This window comes from Papilio xuthus, unplaced genomic scaffold, assembly GCF_000836235.2.
Source record: "Papilio xuthus unplaced genomic scaffold, Pxut_1.1 DF825946.1, whole genome shotgun sequence".
NCBI classification, from domain to species: domain Eukaryota; kingdom Metazoa; phylum Arthropoda; class Insecta; order Lepidoptera; family Papilionidae; genus Papilio; species Papilio xuthus.
In genome coordinates, this window is record NW_013532703.1 from 1,281,573 (window position 1) to 1,304,217 (window position 22,645).

A 22,645-nucleotide genomic window follows, 5' to 3' on the forward strand; every position below is an offset into this window, starting at 1 on the left:
TTTATTTATTGTGAGATGCAAGCATTCTTAGTAGCATTTGTTTTATTCTTCTCATTTCTTCATAGTGGTTATAACTTAGCTATTGATTTAGCTATTATACACTCGGCGTCAAAAAAAATCGCATATCCGAAAAAAATAATTTTAATACTATTTTAACACAACAGGCCAGTGGCAATATTGTGGTTTGAGGGTATCATTCGAAAGGTAATTTCCTTAGCTTTCAGGAATATTAACTCAATTTTACTTTTATAACGAGACGAAAGAGAAATTAATAGGGTATGTACAAATTTGCAAATTAATAATTTAAAAAAAACTTAATAAATACAAAAAAAGTTCTTAAAACCTAGTGTTACCCCCCTTTGCCTTGATAACGGCTTCCATGCGATCTTTCATGGACCTTACAAGGGTCGCAAGAGCCTCGTGGGGTATTTGTTCCCACTCCTCCCACCTCCTGTAAATAATCCCGCACAATAGCCGCGGTGTGGCAACGAGCATTATCATGCATGAACACGAATCCATCACCGACATAACCAGCATACCACCACATGTTTCTCCAGGATTTCAGTAATGTACAGACCAGCATTTAATGACCCTTGCCCACGGCCACCCCGAGTCCGGGAAACGGACACAATTTCATCCAGATAGACCCTTTTATACTCTTTTTAGGTGGTGTAACTAGCGTCCTTACTATCGACCAGCTCGACGACGCTCTATAATGATAAATGTTCTAATGATTTCATGATTTTATTATTAATAATGTGAAGCTATTCAAATACCCATTTCAAACATACCAATATTTATATAAATATAATTCGTTTCTAGCCATTACGGCCATTTTTCGTGCAAACTCAGAGAGGTGCGATTTTAGTGACGCTGAGTGTAATGAGGGTACTACACAGGTAGGAATAACGACTTAGACTTATGTGTTCATAGGCAGTAGTAACAAAAAATTTAGATTAATAAATATCGTAATTGAATAATCTGCAACGAAATTTTACGATAACAAGTATGGGAAGTTTTTTTTTAATTAACCGTACTCTCAATGAGATACTGTTATTTTATTGCTATTAGAAAAAGGTTTAAAACCCCTTACAACTTTTACTTCAATTTTTAAGACATTTGAATATGCGAAACTATGCTTTTTGTAACAATCAAATTTTTCAAAATCATTGGCATTTATCAATTTTACCTTTACAAATAAGACTTTGCGTTAGTTAACATAAAATCTCATATAATTTTGAACAAACGGAATAACATTAGCCGATTTCTTTGATAAAATAATCGATAGCTAAGATATAACCCGACTAATTCGAAATACTTCAAGCTATGTTGCTTTCAAAATATTTGAGGTTAAGTACCCTCTGCACTCTTGAACTTTAAAAGTAATTAAAGTACATAATTAGTTTAAACAACAAGACAACAAAAGTTTTTATTAGACACAACACGTTGTTTTTATAATAATTATGTAAAAACTAATGTGTGTGTTAGTTAAAAGTTTTAATATAGAAGATAAAACATTACGAAAATGTCTAGCGGCTACGAGGACGAAATGGAGTCGACGCCACCCAAAAAAACGAAAAAAACCATAAAACGACCATCTAATGAAGAATTAAAAAGTAATTATGAAAATGAGGAAGTGCCAAAGAAGTTAAGCGTAAAAATGATGGTTCACGAAGCATTAATTACCTTGAAGAGTAGAAAGGGAACTTCTTTGTATGCTATTAAAAAATATATGCATGAAAACTATAACGTAGATGTTGCGAAAGTGAATTATATTATAAAGAAACTCATTAAAAGTGAAGTTGAAGCTGGAATTATTGTGCAAGTGAACGGAATAGGTGCGTCAGGGTCATTCAAACTCGCTCCCGACGCGGACAAACAGAAAAGCAAACCGAAATTGAAGAAAGTCGAAAAGAAAATCACCGAAAAAACTGAAGACAAAAAAGAAAAGACAAAAACTAAAAAATCTGACACAAAAACTAAAAAAACTGATAAAACAGCAACCGATGTTGAAAAAGTTAAGAAAAAAGACGGTGTCAAAAGAAAATTGGATGTAACCGAAGGAGAAAAAAAAGAAAAAAGTGTTAGAATTAAAAGCACAAAACAGTCAAAGATGAAGAAGATACAAACTCCATCTAAAAAGAAAACTGCGATGTCAAAGAGAAAGAGTATTGGCTCAATAATAAAACCGCCCAAAATGAAGCCAAAAGCCTAACCGTCAAAAAATTGAACAACTTCGCAAAAAACGTAAAATCAAATATCAAAGCTTGTGACCTAGATGGTTAAGCGGTATACACAATCTTATTTATTTATAGTTAAATTGTATAATGTTTGTAAAATAAATAGTACAAAAAATTGAGTGTTTTTTTTTTAAATATTAATGATTAGTTGACGCTGGAGAGCGGATCAGTTTACCAGATGAGCGTTTTATCTATTGTCATACGCATCCGTATAATTTCAGTTCAAAAAAGACTTTATATAATAAATTATTCCAATTTATTGGTTCGGGTAATTAATTTGCAATCTTACTAATATTAGAAATACGAATGTTTACAGTAATGGCTGGAAGTTAGAAGGTTTCTCGCTGAAATTTGGCACAGATGTAGAACATAGTCTGGAAGATAACAATTTGTAATTGTTTACCCTGACAATACTTTCAAACACTATTTAATAATTAAAAAACAAAAACCCACGAATCGAATAGAAATCGGTTTTTTTGTTTATGCTACTCATAAATCAGTTGATAAAAAAGGTTTTTTTAATGACAATTTTTTAAAACAGGTTTTTGGACTTCAGATCACTTATTTATGCTTTTATCTGCTTTTAAACAGCTTGATGGAGTATTTGTAAAATTCACATTTATATGGGTGGCTTACAGTGTGGGGGTCTTATACATGAAAATATTAGTATCAAAGAGATATGTTAATCGTAGTAAGTCGTATATAAAAATCTATTTGGTCTACTAAATTAATTAGGTAGTAAAGTAGGTCGATTAAATGTCAAAAATCGTACGTCAGAAAAATATATATTTAAATCCTATTTTAACTAAGTGGTCAATGAAAATGACATAAATGACAGAAATACATTTATTAAAAATGTGAGAAATTAATAAAAAAAAACTGCTATACAGCGATTTCTCGCACAATGTCCGAAAGGTGCGATTGCCGCAGAGTTTAAAATATTACTTACCTTTATTACAAGGACACCCTTTTTACTTGTATCTGTGATGCAATTTGTTAAGACTACCTTCTTATTGAAGTTCTCTATCTCTTAATAAACCACTCAGGAAACATCAAAATATTTTATTACGTGTTTCATATAACAAAGCCATAGACAACTACATACTTTTCTAATATTCTTTGATCCAGTAAATAATAATATTAATTAGCCTGTATTAAAAATAAAATAGTCACGACTCCTGCTGGGTTTAGACTTTCTGCATCTTTCTTTATCTGTTGCCGTTTTCGGACAGGATTTTCCCGCTATTTTTATTATGGTAATGGGTAAAAAAGAAAAAAAAAAACAAAATTCGGCATATATTCATTTAATTTATTATATACAGCTCTAATTAATAAAAAAATACTTTACTTAACATAGTCCCTTTATATAACGACTGATATCTTACATTTCTATGTATATAATAAAAAAATGCATGCAATAAACGGTAACAAATTATACTTATATGTACTTATGTGTTGCATTGGTTATTTTTAACCGTTGAATTCTACTGACGCAAAATTTATATCTCTCTTAAGGTAGGTTCATTGTCGGGCAACGCACGCACGACACGCAACGGATTTTAATTTGCTTTGTATTTGATATAGCGCTGCGACCATACGTCGCCCGTATCGAAAGCAAATCCGTTTAATTCGTCCGTACGGTGCGTCAGGCGCGGGCATTGCCAGGTCCGGATAAAACCAAACAGAGCTAGGCTTTTTGGTTGCGTTTCCGACCAAAATAAATGTCCGGGTTACTAGGGTTAGCTAAACTACAAAGAGGATCTTGTGGCATCTTCACATTGATAAGGGGCGCTAGTGAGCTGTTATAATTTAGTTTGACTTATACCCGCCAGGGGAGTTAGATAGAATTCATTCGCTTCCAAGCAATTATATAGCTAACTTTAAAAATGTATGGAACTCATGCAACAATGACTTATCAAGTTATTGTAAGTTCGTTATGGAATCGCTTCGGAGCGAATGCAATGTCTAAAACCCCTGATCTCCTTGTAAATTTATAACAAAAACCCGGAAACTTGAATAGTGCAATCGATTGAATGTTATAAAACAAACTGGCACCTTTAGAGCTTTAATTAAGCTTATAAATGGGTAGGGAATAAACGTCCTCGACTGTTTAATCTGCTATAAGCAATCACAGATTCATCACCAAGATTATAAATAAATTCTTTTATTAACCTTATAATAGCAATAGCTTTTAATTGATGATTTCTGAGACTAAAATCTCTGTATAAAATATATCGTCATCCCTGTCATTATCTTTGACAAAACAGAGATAACAATATTTAAACGGGTATTTTGGTCTCAGAAACCCACAGTTAATACCATATACGTGAATTTCTGAAACCTTATTAAATATTTAAAAAAAATTGAATTTGTTAAAGAAATGAAAAGATAGAACCAAAAAGATATTTGAAAGGAAAGAAATTTAAATAAAACAATAAAAGAAATGTTTGTGATGAAAAAGAAATTTAAATAAACTACTTTTTTTGGTCGTTATTATACTTTTATAGCTCATTTAGGTTTTTTTTTTACAAATAAACATAGTTATAAAAATCCAAAATATATAATGAATTGTAGATAAATAGAAATAAAATTTAAAAATGTTTTTTTTTACTTTATAAGTGAAATTTTCATCACAACATAATTGTATGAAAAATATCTGGTGATTTTAAAAACTTATTCATTATTACAAAGTTAAATGTTCCCTTTATTAACTTATTTAACTTTGCGTAGACTTAAATTATAAATATATATTTATTAACTTAATTTTTTTTTAATTAATTTTGGTGTTGCCCAAATGTTCTATAAATGTTGCCTATTAAAATAATGAAATGGTCCAACTATAGATCTAATAAAGATCGGAATATATGTATTTGATTATACAGGGTGTCCGGGAATGACGTGTACAACGGAATACCACAGATTCCTTGGTTAAATATATGACGATGTAACCCAACTTACCTTTATCCAAAGTTGCTCCGTTTAGCCGCTAGATGGCTTTAACTCTTATTGTGGCAAGATTTCTTTTTGAAGAAAAGAAAAAAAACAAAAAACCTAAGTTAAAAATTGTTTTATGGTGTTCGTATATTTTTATAAAGTTATATGTATGATATGCTACACAATAAGGATTAAAGTTTGCAAATTTATTTAAATATCTCAAAAAGTCTTATATAGATTTTATTCATATTAAAAACACAGTTTTTGTTGCACAAACTACACCTTTTTGTAAAATAGTGCTTCGTCATAAAACCTACAGGGGGCGCGCAAACATTTTTGCAATCGTCCTGCAAAATTTCCGCCAATTTTTTTGTTGGAAAATTTCATCATCATCAGCTCACTATATGTCCCCACTGAGGGGCTCGGAGCCTACCCTAAGTTAAGGGTGATTAGGCCATAGTCAACCACGCTGGTCAAGTGCGGGTTGACTTCACGCATATCTTTGAATTTCTTCTCAGATATTTGCAGTATCACAATGTTTTCCTTCACTTTAAGAACGTCAGATAAATGTACATATGTAAATCAGAAATAGAAAAACACATTGGTAGATGGCGGGATTCGAACCCAGGACCTGCAGATTGCAAATCAAGTGCTTGAAGCCTGAGCCACCGACGCTTTCGAGAAAAGAATAGCTTAAGAGTAAGAAAATTTAATTTACATGACTTTTTCTCTGGTCAAATTTTAATTTGTCCAGCGGCCACAGCCACAAGAATCTGTGGTATTCCTTTGTACACGTCATCACAGGACACTCTGTAGAAACATCTCGGTGGTGGAAATTAACGGTATATACGTAGATATGTTTAGATGTAATCTAGCAGACTTAATTACTGTGGTCTAGAATCTAGGAGCTCTAAAATGCATGTCATGGCATTGACTTAGGAATATGTACTTTATCAGATCAATGTAATTCATTAATTCTTTTGTAGTTTTGTTAATTTTTCAATTATATATATTTAAATCAATATTATATTAGTATACGATTAGATCGTCCATTGATTACGTAAGGTTTAAAATGGGTAGGGGGGGGGAGGGGTTCGGAAGAAATCCTCGTGATATTTCGTGATTTTCGTTGGTTTTTGGGTTTAAAATAATATATAACGTATATTTTTCATTGCTGATGTTAATTTAATGAATAAGTTTTGTTAAATATTTGGAAAATCACAAATTTAATTTGTACTAAAATAAATTCCAGCTTGATATCTTCACGCGCTTTTGATAAAGTGGTCTTGACAGATATACGGATTGGCAACAAAGTGATCGTATAAGGGTTCCGTTATTTTCCTATGAGGTACGGAACCCTAAAAATACACGTGATTTTAGGTAGTCTAAAATCTCACCAAAGAGACGAGAGAAGTTCAAAAACTTGCTAAAAAAGACGATTAATGGACGATCCATATTTTTTGCTATAGTACATTATTTTTTAAAAACCAATATTTTTTTATATTTTTTTGTGCGTTGAATAATATATTTATTACCAATGAAATCAACGCATTTATAATTTGCACATTCTTAATTTATAAGTTTTCACTGCAATCATAGCAATGGAAACCCACTGTTATATTTATCTTATTGTACGCAGGTTGAATCTAGCCAATATGTATAAAGCACCATATAATTGAGCTAATTGTAGTTAGAAGAGACCCTTAGCTTTAGATTCAGCTGCGAATTTCCTCACATGGACGATGTAATCCAACATAACTGTAGCGAAAGCCGCGTCTAACACGAACTGGGGAATTTTACCTGAAAAATATTAAAAATTCTAATAAACTTTAATTTCTTTTTAAATATTATTTATATTTGTAGCTGTAAAAAAAAATTGTAGCTTATGTGTTCTTCGAGACTATGTTCTATATGTATGTCAAATTTCATCGAGATCCATGCAGCTGTTCTGGAGATATCTTCAAACAAACATCCATCCATACTTTTAGACATTAGTTAGAATTATTTGACGCGAATGTCGTGCTTTCGTTACCAAGTCGTGTCAGAATAGTGAGGGGACATAAACATCGACACCTTAGTAAGGCGCTGCGCCAGTACACCGGCATAGTGTCGGATTTTCTTCCTACATACATTCGCATTTATAATGTTACTAAGATAAGAAAGTTTGGATGGATAGATGTTTGTTGGAAAGTATCTTCAGAACAGCTGCATGGATTTTCACTGAAAGTTGACATAGATGTAGAACATAGTCTGGAAGAACATTTTTTTTTGTTTTAAAATATTATCAGATTTTCGTGTAAATTTACTAATATTTCTTTAACCATTCCAAATAAGCTCTAAGTTTGTGCTAAGATATGGTTTACGACAATAGTCGAATGGCGGGATTCTAACCCCCGACCTCGTGATCGGAAATCTCTTAACCATTATGCTATTGAAGCTTTTAAATATATGCTACTAAATTATTTTTAATTCTACACAGACGGAGTCGCGGGCGACAGCTAATTATTTTATATTATATGAATTTATTAGACATTTTATACATATTTAAATAACTTTATTCAATATCGTTAATATAATAGTTTAATGCTTTATAAAATTATAATTAGGAATAATTAAGTTATCTTTTTTAAGTAATAAAAGTTAGTTTTTTAATATATACAAAGTTTTCTTAGATAAAATCTTACCTTTAAGATCACAACACATTAACCAATGGAATATCGTACACTCCTCTATCTTTCCACCAGAAGTCTGTGTTGATTTAGGCTTCATCACCCAGCTGCCAACTTTATTATGACCTCTGTAAAGGTTAAATTTCTAGATCAAAAGATGCGTATTGACTCAGGGGTTAACACGTTAAACGCTATAGTAGAAATAGAAAAAAACACAAAAAAACTTTTCGCTGGAAATAGGCGCCTACTGTCGATGCTACAAAATATATCTAGTTAAGGGTTCAATCAGAAGCTGGGTTTCGCAGATATTATAAACAAACTTCTTAAGGTCACAGGTAAGCAAAGCTTAAATGCAGACAGAGATCCGATCACCGGTGACCGGAGTGGCGTTTATTCGAAAAAAAAATGAATAAATAGTATCCTTTGTCCGTCTCCTGGCTCTAAGCTACCTCCTCACCAATTTTCAGGCATATCAGTAAAGCCGTTCTTGAGTTATAAATAGTGTAACTAACACGACTTTCTTTTATATATAACATACTAGCGGACCCGACAGACGTCGTCCTGTCTACACGTCTTTAATTTGAATAAATTAATACGAAGTTAATATTTGATGAAAATTGTGAATCTAAACCATTCCCAGATCCGCTTGAACACACACAAAAAATTTCATCAAAATCGGTCCAGTCGTTTGAGAGAAGTTCAGTGACATACACACGCACAGAAGAATTATATATATAAAGATAGATTCCTCGTATTCTAGTACATTTAATCAAACATTACTAATTGTGTGTAACTGATTAATTTCAGTGCATTTTTTAAAATAACTTGGCAACAATGTATTTGATAATCAAAGATTACTTGACGTCTTTATGATAATATATATATATATCTATATTAAAATCTATTTAACCTTAATAAGGGATTAAAAATGATATAATACCTTACTTATATTATTAAGAGAAACATAATAAGCAGATATAAGTCGAACTTAATATCAATACGTGAACGATTAAAAATTACAATTTTCTTTTTACTTCGACATTGAAAATATTTGCCCGCGACTTCGTAAGCTCGGAATTAAAAAAAAATAATTAGTAATATGTTCTTCCAGACTATGTTCTACATCTATGACAAATATCATATAAATCCATCCAGCCGTCCTGGAGATACCTTCTAACAATCATCCATCCATACATCCATACATTCGCATTTATATATTTTTTATAACAGAAGGGGGCAAACGAGCAGCGGGAACACCGAGGTGTTCAACAACGCCCATGGACATCAGCAATACCAGAATTGCAGATGCGTTGCCGGCCTTTGAGATGGTGATTATTAGTAGGATTTGAAAACTATGACGTCACAACTCACTAAACAACGCGAACAAAGTGTAATTTAAATTATGTGACATAATATTTACCTGACCATATCCTTCTGTGGCGGGTACCCGGGCACCTGCACACTAATCCCACTGGTCATGTAGCAGTAGGGCTCCGTGTCGGTGACGCGGCCATCACGCGACAACGCCGCGGTGCGCCGCAGGATCACGAAGTCACGCGGCGCGATGATGCCGCGCCCTCCACCCGCTGTCACCTGGTATGATAGATCCACTCCTGGACCTATCTCCTGCACACAGAGAGGTCAACATTTTTACTGACTAGCTGTCGCCCGCGACTCCGTCTGCGCAGAATTAAAAAAACTTTAGTGACCTATGTGTTCTTCCAGATTATAGTATACATTTATGCCGAATTTCAGCGAGATCCATGCAGCCGTTCTGGAGATAAGTTCAAACAAACATCCATTCATCCATCTAAACATTCGCATTTATAATATTAGTAAGATATGAAGTTTTTAATACAGAATAACTCATAGAAAAACATTGTAATGTGTCTTATTTTCTCTGAAAAACCATAATATGTTTTGCAGGGATATTTTAACAGTGGAATCCCATGATTACATTTCATCATCAGCTCACTATACGTCCCCACCGAGGGCCTCAGAGCCTACCCTAAGTTGAGGGTGATTAGGTCATACTCAACCACGATGGCCAAGTGCGGGTTGGTTAACTTCACACATTGAATTTCTGCTCAGATATGTGCAGCATCACGATGTTTTCCTTCACCGTAAGAACGTCGGATAAAAAATATACATATAAAAATCGGATATAGAAAAACATATTAGTACATGGCGGGATTCAAACCCAGGTCCTGCAGATTGCAAGTCAAGTGCTTGACCCCTTGAGCCACCGACGCTCTCGATTAAATTTAATACCAGCAAATTATAGTTTGGTGCGATATTAAATTTTACAAGGAACTACGTATATGGTTTGTATTAATAGGTTACCCATATACGATAGTACGTTATAGCACAATTTCTTATCAAACGTGACTTATGATTTGCGAAGGGTCAATAAGTCAGATGTAGGATGAGTCATTAACCTTCTTCGGAAGGGGAAGTGGAGATATACTGTTAGACTCCTTTTCCACTAAGCGATTACACGTAAGGGAACATACCCATACTACGTCACCTATTTTTTTATTTTTTTCGACCCCTTCCTCCCCTCGGTGACCACTCGTAGTACATGCCAAGAACCCCTCTTTAGTGTTTATGTAGTAATTCATAATTATGATTTTTAATCATTTCACAGGTAAAAATTGAAAAAGAATAAATTTGGCTCATACTCTTCTTTAGAGCATAAGACTCCATGCATTCTTAAATTACTAGTGAATTGTTTATTATGAAAAAAAAAACAAGTAACGACTACGTAACTAAAATCTGAGCTCCTGTGACTGACAGTAGTATTTTAAAGACTCCGCTCCCCNNNNCCCCCCCCCCCCCTAAACGAATCACGTAGTATGGGTACGTTCCCTAATTGCGATTTGTATAAGAGGCACAGTGATGCCAATGGAAATGAAACAAAGAATACTAACGTAAATTTAAATACATTTTAACGAAATAGTTAAAAAATAAACGTAACTGGTTATATTAAGTTCATAACAGTCGCGAGAATCAAAATGATAGAATGAAATCTTGATTAGTAAACCTTATGTCTAAATCAACTTAAGTCTTACCTTAATAAATTCAGTCTTCAATATAGTAGGGTTCCACTCCGGCAACTTGGCCATATTGTTTTTGAACTCTTCATACAGGAACTTTGCCGGACAATCGACGATACCCTGAAAATGCATATAGTAATGGCGGCCATGTTTTAAATTTGACATTTCTTAATTTACAAGTCAAACTTACCGTGAACCTGTAGACTTTGCCCAGTTGGTCTACATTGACTGACTCGACTATGTCACCGCGATGGGAGCCTCGTTTCTCCAGCCTCCATGTCGGCAGATTGAGGATGCGCCATGATGTTTGCAGACTCTCTTCCGCTTGCTGCTTGTATTCATCTATCTGTTTACAAAGAAAAAAAATGTGAATCATAGATATACGTACGTGCCATAGACATTAAGAAATTAACTCTCTAGATTCCGTCTGCGCGGAATTAAAAAAGAAACTTTAAAAAGTAGCCTATGTGTTCTTCCAGACTATTTACTATTATACCAAATACCAGCGAGATTCGTTGAGCCGTTCTGGAGATACCTTCAAACATCCATCCATCTAAGCATTCGCATTTATAATATTAGTAAGTAAGTATTAGATATGATGATGGAAAGAGAGAAAAAAGAACAAAGCTATATCTAATTCAGTTCGCTTTCTTTTCTTTAAGTTTTTCCTCTAACAGTGGGTTTCCACTGCTGATACTACTATAAAAAGTTTTCTTCCCATTTAATTTTTAAACAGGTAACAACTTTGGACAAATATTTGGGCAATTACAAATTACATATTAGTTATAAACTACTGGTTATCGTACGCGACATCGTACGTGCAGGAAAAAAAACTTATATGTTCTTCCAGACTATGTTCTAAATCTATGATAAATTTAAGCGAGACCCATGCAGCGGTTCTGTAGATACCTACAAACAAACAAGCATCTAAACATTCGCATTTATAATATTAGTAGGATTTTCATTTATCAGTTATGTTCGTAGTGCAGTAAACGATAGCGACTTGTTTTAGATACGTGAGTCAGTGATATGTTTTGTACTTTATTCAGACAATAGACTTTGTTATAAATACAATTTATTTCGTGTCATGCTTGTTGTAACGTTATGTTTGTTTTCAAGTTAATCTTACTAAAATTATAATGCGAATGTTCGGATGGATGTATGGACGTTTGTTTGAAGATATCTCTAGTACAGTACAATGGATCTCGATGAAATTTGGCACAGATGTAGATCATAGTATTGAAGAGCACATAGGCTACTAATTATTATTTATTTTAATACCGCGCGGACGGTGTTAAGGGCAACAACTTGTTAATTATAAATACGAATGTTTGGATAAACGTAGTAACCACGTAACTTCAGAATTAATGAACTTATATCGATGAGATTTACCTCAAAGTTAGGGTTTGGAATAACCCAAAAAACTGTAAGATTCCGTGGTATGAGATGGTTTCTTTTTTTTTATAATATCTCTAACTCTGTTCTAAATATAGAACACCGATACTAATATCATTTTAAAAAGCTATGCGTACTATTTATTGTGAACATTATTATCGCTTTTAATACAAACTTTTGTGATTTGAATATCCGTTTATTTATTATAATTTAAACAAAAAACTACTTAAGCATTCTCGTTTACGACAAGATTCCGTTAAATTATTTATACACGGAATAAAACCTCAGACTTTCGAAATTAAAATATATTTTAGACATTATTAGTTAGAATCCTTTGACGCGAATGACGTGCTTTCGTTACCAAGTCAAGTGTCGGAATGATTAGTGAGGGGACATAAACGTTGACATTTTAGTAAGGCTAATGTTGCGCCGATACACCGGCACAGTGTCGGATTTTCTTACAAACAATACTTACAGACAACCAAACAGCTTTAAATTCTTCATTACTACTCTTGTTGAACAAACTTTTCATCCAATTAGTCAAAAAGAAACCCCCCTTCATTAAATTATCCAACTTCTTTTCCATCTCCTCTTGAGTTTCCACATTCTCTAACTCATTTAAATTCTTTTTAAATTCTTCTTCCGTAATTTTATTTGCCCTTTCTTTTAATACTCCTTCCATTGTTTAATATATAAAAATTAATTTCTGTTCGTCACTCTCGCTGTAACTCGAGAACGTCTGAACAGACTTATCTGGTCTGGTTGAGTAAAACTAATTAAGTTTTTTTTTAATCCACGCGGACAAAGTTTTGAGACAGCTAGTTGTTTAATATTTTATTTATTTTTAAATGTATTTAATGAGTTACACTTTTAATAAAAAAGAACTACGAATATTAGAATTAATATGAATTCGTTTAGTTGTTACACATGTCCGTTCGTTACGAATAGAAGTTCGCTACTGGCAGTCTTTGTCTTCAATCTAATATTTCGACTTGGCCAATTATGAAACAGACAGATAATAATCTTATTAGTGTACAGTCGTAAACAGTTTTAATATATATTTTTCTGTACATTAAGTTAATGTTGGTTAATAATAATTAAGATTAGATTCAACACAATATTTGATTAACGGCCTAATAGTTGTTGATACAATCTTACTAATATTATAAATGCGATTGTTTGGATGGATGGATGATTATTAGGTGTCTCCAGAACGGCTGTCTAGATCTCGCTTTTTGAAGATAATACCCTATGGTATTATTCCAGACTATTCTGGAACAATACATAGGCTATAACAATTAAGTTTTTTTTAATTCCACGCGGATGAAATCGCGGGCGACAGTTAGTTGCTTTATAAAATTTAGCAAAGAGTATTACTAATAAAAAAAAGTATTTATATCACTGGCAAACAGGATTGCCATAAAATTAAAAAAAAACTAAATAGGTTTTTTGAGCTTACATTTCATTAAAAAAAATAACTTCACTTTTTACGCGCGAAATACGTCATTACGCGCTATTATTTGCGACTGTTTAAATTTTAATCTACGTCAAATTGCAGATAAAGTAGGCAGTAATTATCGATGTACAGTTATTGTTTATAAAATGAGTTTATTAATATTGATAAAACTTTATCTTAATAAACGCATTATCTTTATCCTTAGAAAATAAAGAAAACGTGATATAAGTTTAGTTATTATACTGTACATGTGATTTCATTAGTTTTTGATTGCGATTTTTTAAAAGTAAAGACACATTTAGAGTCCATGAAGTTTACAAGTCTTATTTATTTAATCATCATCATCAGCTCACTATACGTCCCCACCGAGGGGCTCGGAGCCTACCCTAAGTTAGGGGTGATTAGGCCATAGTCAACTACGCTGGCCAAGTGCGGGTTGACTTCACGCATATCTTTGAATTTCTTCTCAGATATGTGCAGGTGGCATCACCATGTTTTCCTTCACCGTAAGAACGTCGGATAAATGTACATATGTAATCGAAAAGTACATGGTGGGATTCAAACCCAGGACTGCAGATTGCAAGTCAAGTGCTTAACCCCTGAGCCAATTAAGAGCGTAGGTGGCTCAGGGGTTTATTTAATACATGAGAGAAATCTAAAGAAGTAAGAAGACTGAAGACGTTTGAAATAGTAGAAGAAATATGAGTTTTATTTACATGTTGTTATTGCGACTTTTAAAAACCCATAGTTGTTTATAGACGCTATTCCACCTTCTCCGCTAGTGCGGTTAGACCGGTTTACTTTCTATATTTTTAACGATTTTACAATATTCATTTAAATCTAAAATATCCATAGTTATTCAGACTAAACAAATTTAAATTGGATATACATTTTCATTTGCCAATTGGTAAAAGTGACGACAAACATCTATCACTAAACAAATAGTAGTTAAAGAAATTGTAAAGTTTAACGTGAGTTTTCATTACGAAGAGACTTGTGTTTAGTTACTTCAGCTGACGGTTTGCTCGTGCAGGTATTACGCGGGCGTTGAAGGCTTCATTACGTTAATGATTCTTCAAGTTAAAGTTATGTCTCAATGCAATGCCATCTGGTATACACTAGTTGCGCTTCCTGACTTTCACTACTTGATTATTTTTCAAGAAAAATAACACTTAGGAAGCAATGGCTTGGAATATTAGATACGTTGCTTATTTTATCTTTTTTTGTAGCGAATAAAAGGGATGTTATGTTATTGTGAAAGCGTTTAGTTAGTGGATACTTAAGTTAAGTTTAATGCATTAAGTTCGAGTTAATCGTTGGTTTTTGAGACAAAATCTCTGTATAAAACATATCGTCCTTGTCTTTCATCTTTGACAAAACAGAGATAACATTATGTTTTAAACTGGGATTTTGATCTGCGAAGCTTACGTTTTTTAATCATCCTATAGTACGTATAAGATATAAAAATTGTCAGACATACAGCATACTGTATGTGTATATTTATTTGTATATATATATACAGGAGGTTCATAATCTCATTAGCTGTATTGTTGTAATAAGATATGATACCCTCATATTGGACTTGAGAATGACAACTGGCATATATTAAAGGTATTCATTTTAATACCATCTTAGTCTTTCAACCTTCATTATTAGAACGTCAGGTGATATACACAAGATAGCTTATTAACAACATTCATTTGAATACAGTATGACAAATTTATCTAACCCGGTGGACATAAGTGCAACGGAATTACGATAGCTTATTATCAACCTAACAATATACGATTGTCGACAAGACCGGTTTTAACATTTTTCAGATCGTGTACCGCAGTCCTTTATATCAGACGCTGACGCCTACGGCGCCTCCTTATGCCCAAGGCCGACCGCCCAGGGCGCCGAGCATAAGTCAAACGATTGTTGAACTGTAGCTGTCATGTCATAATATATTTTCTGGTAGAACTAAATAACAACCACACTTACCGGGCCAGATTAGTTTGTCACACTACAGTGTGGTGTCAAATTCGTAATATTAATGATACATCCTGTATTCAACGAATCAAACATACCAACGTATTTTTATTTCGATTGTTTTGCTTAGGGAACTTGAAATATTATGTTTTTGGTAATACTTCACGGACAATTAAACAGTATTCAAACGGACTAATGACTGAATAACAACGATATGGAATAGCCAAGGACGATATTGTAATAAGCGATTATACTTCTTAATATATCCACAGTATGGACAAACAAAAATTTAACAGGGAGTCTATCACGAATATTTGCGACTCACGCTTTCGTAACGTTATTTTTTTTTGTAAAATATTAGTAGATTTTTGTAAATTTACTAATATTTCTTGTAACATTCCAATTAAGCTCTAGACTTGTGCTAGGATATGGTTTACAATTGTCTAATGGCGGTATTCGAACCCCCGACCTCGTAATCGGAAATCCGTACCCTTAACCATTAGGCTATTGACGCTTTAAGTTATTGACAAAAAATGTTAAAATTTACACAACATTTGCTAGCGTATTTTATGCAAAATTTAATAAAGATTCTGTCGATGACGTTATAAAAACGAACACAAGAGTATTCTTGCTAGGCTCTGAACAAAGAGAAAAATCGCTATCGATACTTTTTACTGCTACTGATTTACCCACTTGTCTTATAAAAAAATCTTAAGATGTTACAACTCAGAGTCAGTAATGTTTCCTTAAACCACCATTTAATATAATTTTAAAGTCATTTTCTCAAATTTCTCTCTGATGAATGATTCTCAGGTTCGAAATAATTATTCCTTATTATTGTGAACTTGACGTAAGTTAATTGAATCTCAAAGGAGCCGACATTAGTTTGAAATAAATGGCTTATCCACGTGCGGTATGGCTTATTGAAGCTGATTGTTAACCAATTGACCTCAATATACCTCGCATGATCGCAAATCAATTGGGTCATATATGCCTAAGTAGCAGTCACAGTGTCCGCGCAAAAAAAAAAACATAAGTAGCCTATGTGTTCTTCCAGACCTTTTTATACGTATTTCAAATTTCATCGCGATTCGTTCAGCTGTTCTGGAGATACCTTCAAACAAACATCCATATAAAAATGAAATAAATGATGGATGGATGTTTGTTTGAATGTATCTCCAGAACGGCTTAACAGATCTTAATGAAATTTGGCATACATATAGAACATAGTCTGGAAGAACACATAGGCTACTTTGTTTTTTAATTCCGCGCGAACGGAGACGCGGGCGATAGCTAGTAAAACCATAACATAACACTCAACTCGATTACTTTGGATTACCATTACCGAAACATTTGTTTTTTCCCAAATAAAAGTGACAGATATCATACGTGTAATATAAGTAGACGACTAGGAAGTAATATCAAAATTAAGTCTAAAATAATATGTAAATCTTAACAAATTATGTAAAATAGGTAAAATAATATGCAACATTGTATTAATCATATCATTTTAAGTGATAAATTATGTTTAATCTTGTAATTACGAGATAAATGCATAGATAAGAAATATTTGATACTTTTGTAGAAAAAAATATATATTCGTAAAAACGTTTTTTTTTGTGACTGAGTCACTGTTTGCCTTGAAGTGGCATTTACAGCTTCACCGGGCTTATGGTGGCCGAGCGTAGATGACGCTTAGCCTGAACCTCGTTTAAAAGTAACTAAGCTCGAGGGCCTCAGGAACCTCGACTCGAGCCGTTACTTCGTTATTATTACCGGATTGGTCGTAAATACGGGTATACTGTAGTTTTTGTTTCAAGTCTTTGTCTGGCTATTTACACTATCAGAGTATAATAATAACTACTAATAAGTTACTTAGTAAAGATTTAATAAAAAAATCTACAGTAAAGGAATGTAAAACAAACGATTTCAAAGTGAGGGGTAGACAGTATGGTAAGATAGTTCGTAAGGCTTGATTTTCCACAAAACATTCCGTTTTCCATTTCTTTTAGAATTTGTAAAAAATAGCTTAAAATGTAATTTTTTTTAAAGTATTTCTTCTTTAACTAGATGGCGCTATTATCAATTTTAATAAAATCTATCCAAAATATAGATATCTTACTAATTTTAGACAGTATTAGTTAGAATCCTTTGACGCGAATGACGTGCTTTCGTTACAAAGTCAAGTGTCAAAATGAATAGTGAGGGGACATAAATGTTAATATTGTAAGGCTAGTGTTGTGCCAGTACACCGGCACACTGTCGGATTTTCTTCTTAATACTAATTAAATTGGACAGTTTGGATGGATGGATATTACGAAAAACCAAATACGATTGAACGTATGAAACGTACATAGGCTACTTACTTTTTTTAAACGCGAACAAAGTCACCTGCAAAAGCTCGTATTTGGTTAACTCACCAACTCCTGTGTCAATATGACTTGTTCTCCAGGTAGTCTAGGTCTAGGACTGGCTTCAGGAGTCTCCACCGGTGAGAACCAGTTCACAGTTGACTCTCCATATGTAGAGTGAGGTGCTGCAGGTCTCACTGGATGCAGCAATGGTGTCCGCTCTGATACTGTCGGTCGATGACCTTGGAAATAAATTAAAACCTTCATACACAAGGAAACCGTCAATCTTTAAAACTAATATATTCTAATATGCGAACTTAAAAAAAAACTTAATTAGTTGTCTGTTTTTCCAGACTATGTTCTATATCTATGTCAAATTTCAGCGAAATCCATGCAATCGTTCTGGAGATATCTTCAAACAAACATCCATCCATCTATCTAAACATTCGCATTTATAATATTACTAGCTGTTGCCCGCGACTCCGTCCACGCGGAATTAAAAAAAACTTAAGTAGTAGCCTATATATTCTACCAGAGTATGTTCCACATTTATGCTTAATTTCATCTAGATCCGTTCAGTCGTTCCGGAGATACCTTCAAACATCAATCCATCCATACATCCAAACGTTCGCATTTATAATATTAGTAAGATAGACATTAGTAATGACGGATTAATTGACGGAGGAAACACAGAAAAATAATATTTCCCCTTCCTAAGCATCCCCTCATCCATCACATCTCTTCTAAAGATGTCTAAAATTAGGCCTCCGGGACGCACATTCATCAGACTGTACAGGGAATTACTTCTATTGAGGCCTGTCTTCTGTGTGGTGTTCGTATTTCACGAGAAGTCCAGTCATGCAAAAAATGTTACTACCGTCTATAATTATTGGAAATTAAAATAAAAAAATACTCACTGCTGGCTCCCATCTCCAGCGGCAGCACCCTGAAGTCTAAGAACCAGGCCTCACCCCAAGCCAGTGTGAACGATGTCAGGATGAGGAATACTTGGTACACCGGCTGTGATGCATTCGGCCACTGTAATTATATTAAAAATATTACGTGCGATATTAAAAAAAACTTAATAAGTAGCCTATGTCTTCTTCCAGACTATGCTCTACATCTATGTCAAATTACATAGAAATCCATTGAACCGTTTTGGAGTTATATCGTAACAAACATCTATACAAACATTCAGATTTCATATTAGTATGATTTAAAATGTGAGTTATTTACCTCATACTTACATCAAAAACGAATACTTTGGCTATTAAAAAGGCACACGTCCCACCAGTCGACAGCTGAAACAAAATCAAACATTTTAACATAATCTTTACACCTTTCTTTCGCAGCCGTAAGTCGCCCACTGCTGGGCATAGGCCTCCCCCAAAGATAGCCACGATGACTGGTCCAGTGCTACCTGCATCCAGGACGCTCCCGCATCCTTGACCAGGTCATCGGTCCATCTTGCGGGAGGCCTGCCCACGCTGCGTCGACCTGTCCGTGGCCACCACTCTAGAAATTTCCGGCCCCATCGATCGTCCATTCTGCGGGCAATATGGCCGGCCTATCGCCACTTAAGGTTTGCAATTCTTCTTTTTCCCGAATTTCAAATCTTTACATATAAAAAATATGTAATGTAAAATTGTAATATAAAAAAAAAATTACAAATTTTATGTCTGTATGTATACATCGAGAAGAACAAAAGAGTCACTAATAAAAATTAGTAAAATTTTAGTCTGTCCGACTGTCCGCAAAACCACATTTGTTTCAAATACTCTTCGGAACCGCTGAGAAAAGTATTGGATGCATGCAGGCAATTACAGGCTGTTTTTTTTTATTATGTGCTGACAAAGTCACAGACAACTACTAGTGTTAGATATAAAGTTGACACAGTTTAAAAATAAATTAATCCAAGCAATATAAAAATGAATCATATTGTTTACATTATAAATTTAAACAGCGCAGTTGTACAAACATGTTATTCTGATAAAATATTTTATATCAATCACATATTGTTGCTATGTACTCAAACAATTAAAGCACCAACTTTCTACCTATATACATATCTTGTTTATTCATGCATAAAAACTATTTTCACTAAAGAATAAACCTAAAATAATTATTCCATAGTTTTTGACTTTACCCAAAAAAACAAACAAATATTTTGTTGTTTACAGCAATGTTTACAATCGGTGGACTAAGCAGGTGAAAGGATGGTGGTCTAAGAAAGCGACAGGATGGTGGACTAAGGTAGCGACAGGATGGTGGACTAAGGTAGCGACAGGATGGTGGGCTAAGAGGGTAACAGGATGGTGGACTAAGCAGGTGACAGGATGGTGGACTAAGAAGGTGACAGGATGGTGGACTAAGAAGGAGACAGGCTGGTGCACTAAGTATGTGACAGGATGGTGGCTCCGGGAAAGAAAAAGATCAGTCCACAGAACAACCAGGGGCACAAAAAATTGCGGTAATAAAACGGTTTTGTCAAGCAATGAATCGATAAATTCTGGTGATGATGATGAAAGACAATACTTACAGCAATAACACTCCAATTATTAATATACAACGCTGCATAAAACAGTATAAGCAGCAGAAACCTTAATATTGCTACCAGGACTACATCAAATAGAGATGTCTTTATACTGTATTGTACTATTTCTCTGTTGAATATAAGCACTAACGACTCGCCTTTCATCTGAAAACAAAAAAGAAAAAATTGTATATAAATTGTTTTATAAGAGAAGGTGCAAATGACCTTCGGGAACGCCAAGATGATCAATAACAGAGGAACTGTTGATATATTGCGCATATAATTGATTTTAACCCAATATGCAATTCTCACACAGTTAACTTTTGCGGAAGCATATTACATTAGGGTGATGAATATAAAACTTAAAATATATCCGTTTAAACTTACCATAACACATATCAGCCACATGAGACTTGTAAAAAGGAGATCGAATGTGACAAACAGACAGAAGAACCTTCGCACAGATGACATCCTGCCGTATGGTCGGTACCCGGCAAGCAGGTCCTCCGTTGTTAAGTTCACTGAATGTGTTTGAGCTGGAATAGGCAAATATGTTTATTAGTTATAGAATAGTAGCTAAACATTTTGTGATGCAGAAAGCAAAGGATTCTTTACTCTGGCCAAAAGTGAACTGTTCAACAAATCAAAAAGTTTCATTACATCTATTCAACAATTTTTAGGTTTTCACAGGTCAAATTAATCTGTCTTTAAAAATACTCACAAACAGTTCTATAACGTGGATTGGAGACACTCTCCAATAGAGATTCTGCCGCTTCCCTGATGTGATGGTCAGCCATTGTGACCCTGTAATATATCTTAATTATATTCCAAATACTAATTGTTAATTATATTATTATGAAATGTGTGAAAGACAATGCCTTTAAACTTTATTGTTGTGTCTGCTGTTATCTTTCACTCATTATCATTGTATACAAATAAACAATGGATTTATAAAAATAAATTTAATTAGTTTTAATAATATTTTACATTTATTCATCTATAATTTGGTTTAATGAATTTATGTAAAATGTAATTTACAGTACAAAAGTAAATTACAACAAATATATAGCTTTATAAATGTGATTATTTACAATTGCAATTTATTTACAGAAGTTCCTTTATCTAAGCAAATAACTAGAGCCTTATCAGATTAAAAAGTCAATAATACACTTAAAACATGTTTATGGCCACTAACTAACTATTTTAAAATGAAAGCCTTGACATTTTACGAAATGGTGGATTAACCAATTCGCAATAAAATTATATAAAGGTTGAGGCTAGCTTTAATGGTTCAGCTTCATTCAGAAAACAAAGCAATTAGATTTACTAAAAATAAGTTTCAAACAAATTAAATGTATAATGCAATACGCGTAGTTAGTGATAACAAGGTTATTTATCTAACAAACATATATTTCTGCATGAAAAAAAATTTAATTAGTATTTTTCTTTGGGACATATTTTCTGATTTCTAGAACACAAACATATCTAATAATAAAAGTCCAGTTTACATTCGATAAAGGAAAGTATAGTGCAATACATAAAATTTGTAATGAGATGCAAACAAAGACTTACTTTAATTATTTGTTATTAAAGGAAAAGCATAACTGTTTTCACAATCACTTATTAAAAGACTAGTAAAGTTATTAAAACAACAATTGTTTACGCATCATGTACTTAATACTTCAATAACAACATGTCATCAAACACTTTTAATTATGTTATCAAACTAGAACAATAATTCAATCCACTCAATAACATCTATAAAATAATTAGAATTGACAAAATGACATTAGATTTAATGTGACGTTTAGATGTCTAAATAGTTTTGCGTTCCTTTACCTGCAGACTTCTAGAACATTCCTTTCAGATCCAAAAAATATGTTCTTTTTAACTATTAGCTAAAGCTTTCATCTTTTTATGCTTAAACTAAAGTCTTGATTACGGTGGCAGCTAATAGCAACAACAACATAATCACGCCCGTAACTAAGACGGGTAGGTAGGGACGACCATTTGGCGCGACCCTAACACACATGATGGCTA

General features: G+C 33.4%; 2 protein-coding genes across 2 annotated transcripts; one reads left to right on the top strand and one right to left on the bottom strand.

The window, feature by feature from the left end:
• Positions 1 to 1,414: 1,414 nt before the first annotated feature.
• LOC106123796 (histone H1) lies at positions 1,415 to 2,359 on the top strand. The gene is made up of 2 exons (XM_013320203.1): positions 1,415 to 1,943; positions 1,986 to 2,359. The coding sequence occupies exons 1-2, from the start codon at positions 1,526 to 1,528 to the stop codon at positions 2,213 to 2,215; spliced, it is 648 nt and encodes a 215-aa protein (XP_013175657.1). The 5' UTR covers positions 1,415 to 1,525; the 3' UTR covers positions 2,216 to 2,359.
• Positions 2,360 to 6,404: 4,045 nt separating this feature from the next.
• Positions 6,405 to 22,365, bottom strand: Start1 (Steroidogenic acute regulatory protein-like). Its single transcript, XM_013321805.1, has 12 exons — positions 22,178 to 22,365; positions 21,327 to 21,409; positions 20,993 to 21,141; positions 20,612 to 20,770; positions 19,320 to 19,373; positions 18,990 to 19,110; positions 18,142 to 18,314; positions 11,090 to 11,245; positions 10,915 to 11,019; positions 9,264 to 9,469; positions 7,859 to 7,971; positions 6,405 to 6,974 (listed from the first exon to the last, which is right to left on the bottom strand). The coding sequence occupies exons 2-12, from the start codon at positions 21,400 to 21,402 to the stop codon at positions 6,865 to 6,867; spliced, it is 1,422 nt and encodes a 473-aa protein (XP_013177259.1). The 5' UTR covers positions 21,403 to 21,409; positions 22,178 to 22,365; the 3' UTR covers positions 6,405 to 6,864.
• Between the last annotated feature and the right edge of the window lie 280 nt (positions 22,366 to 22,645).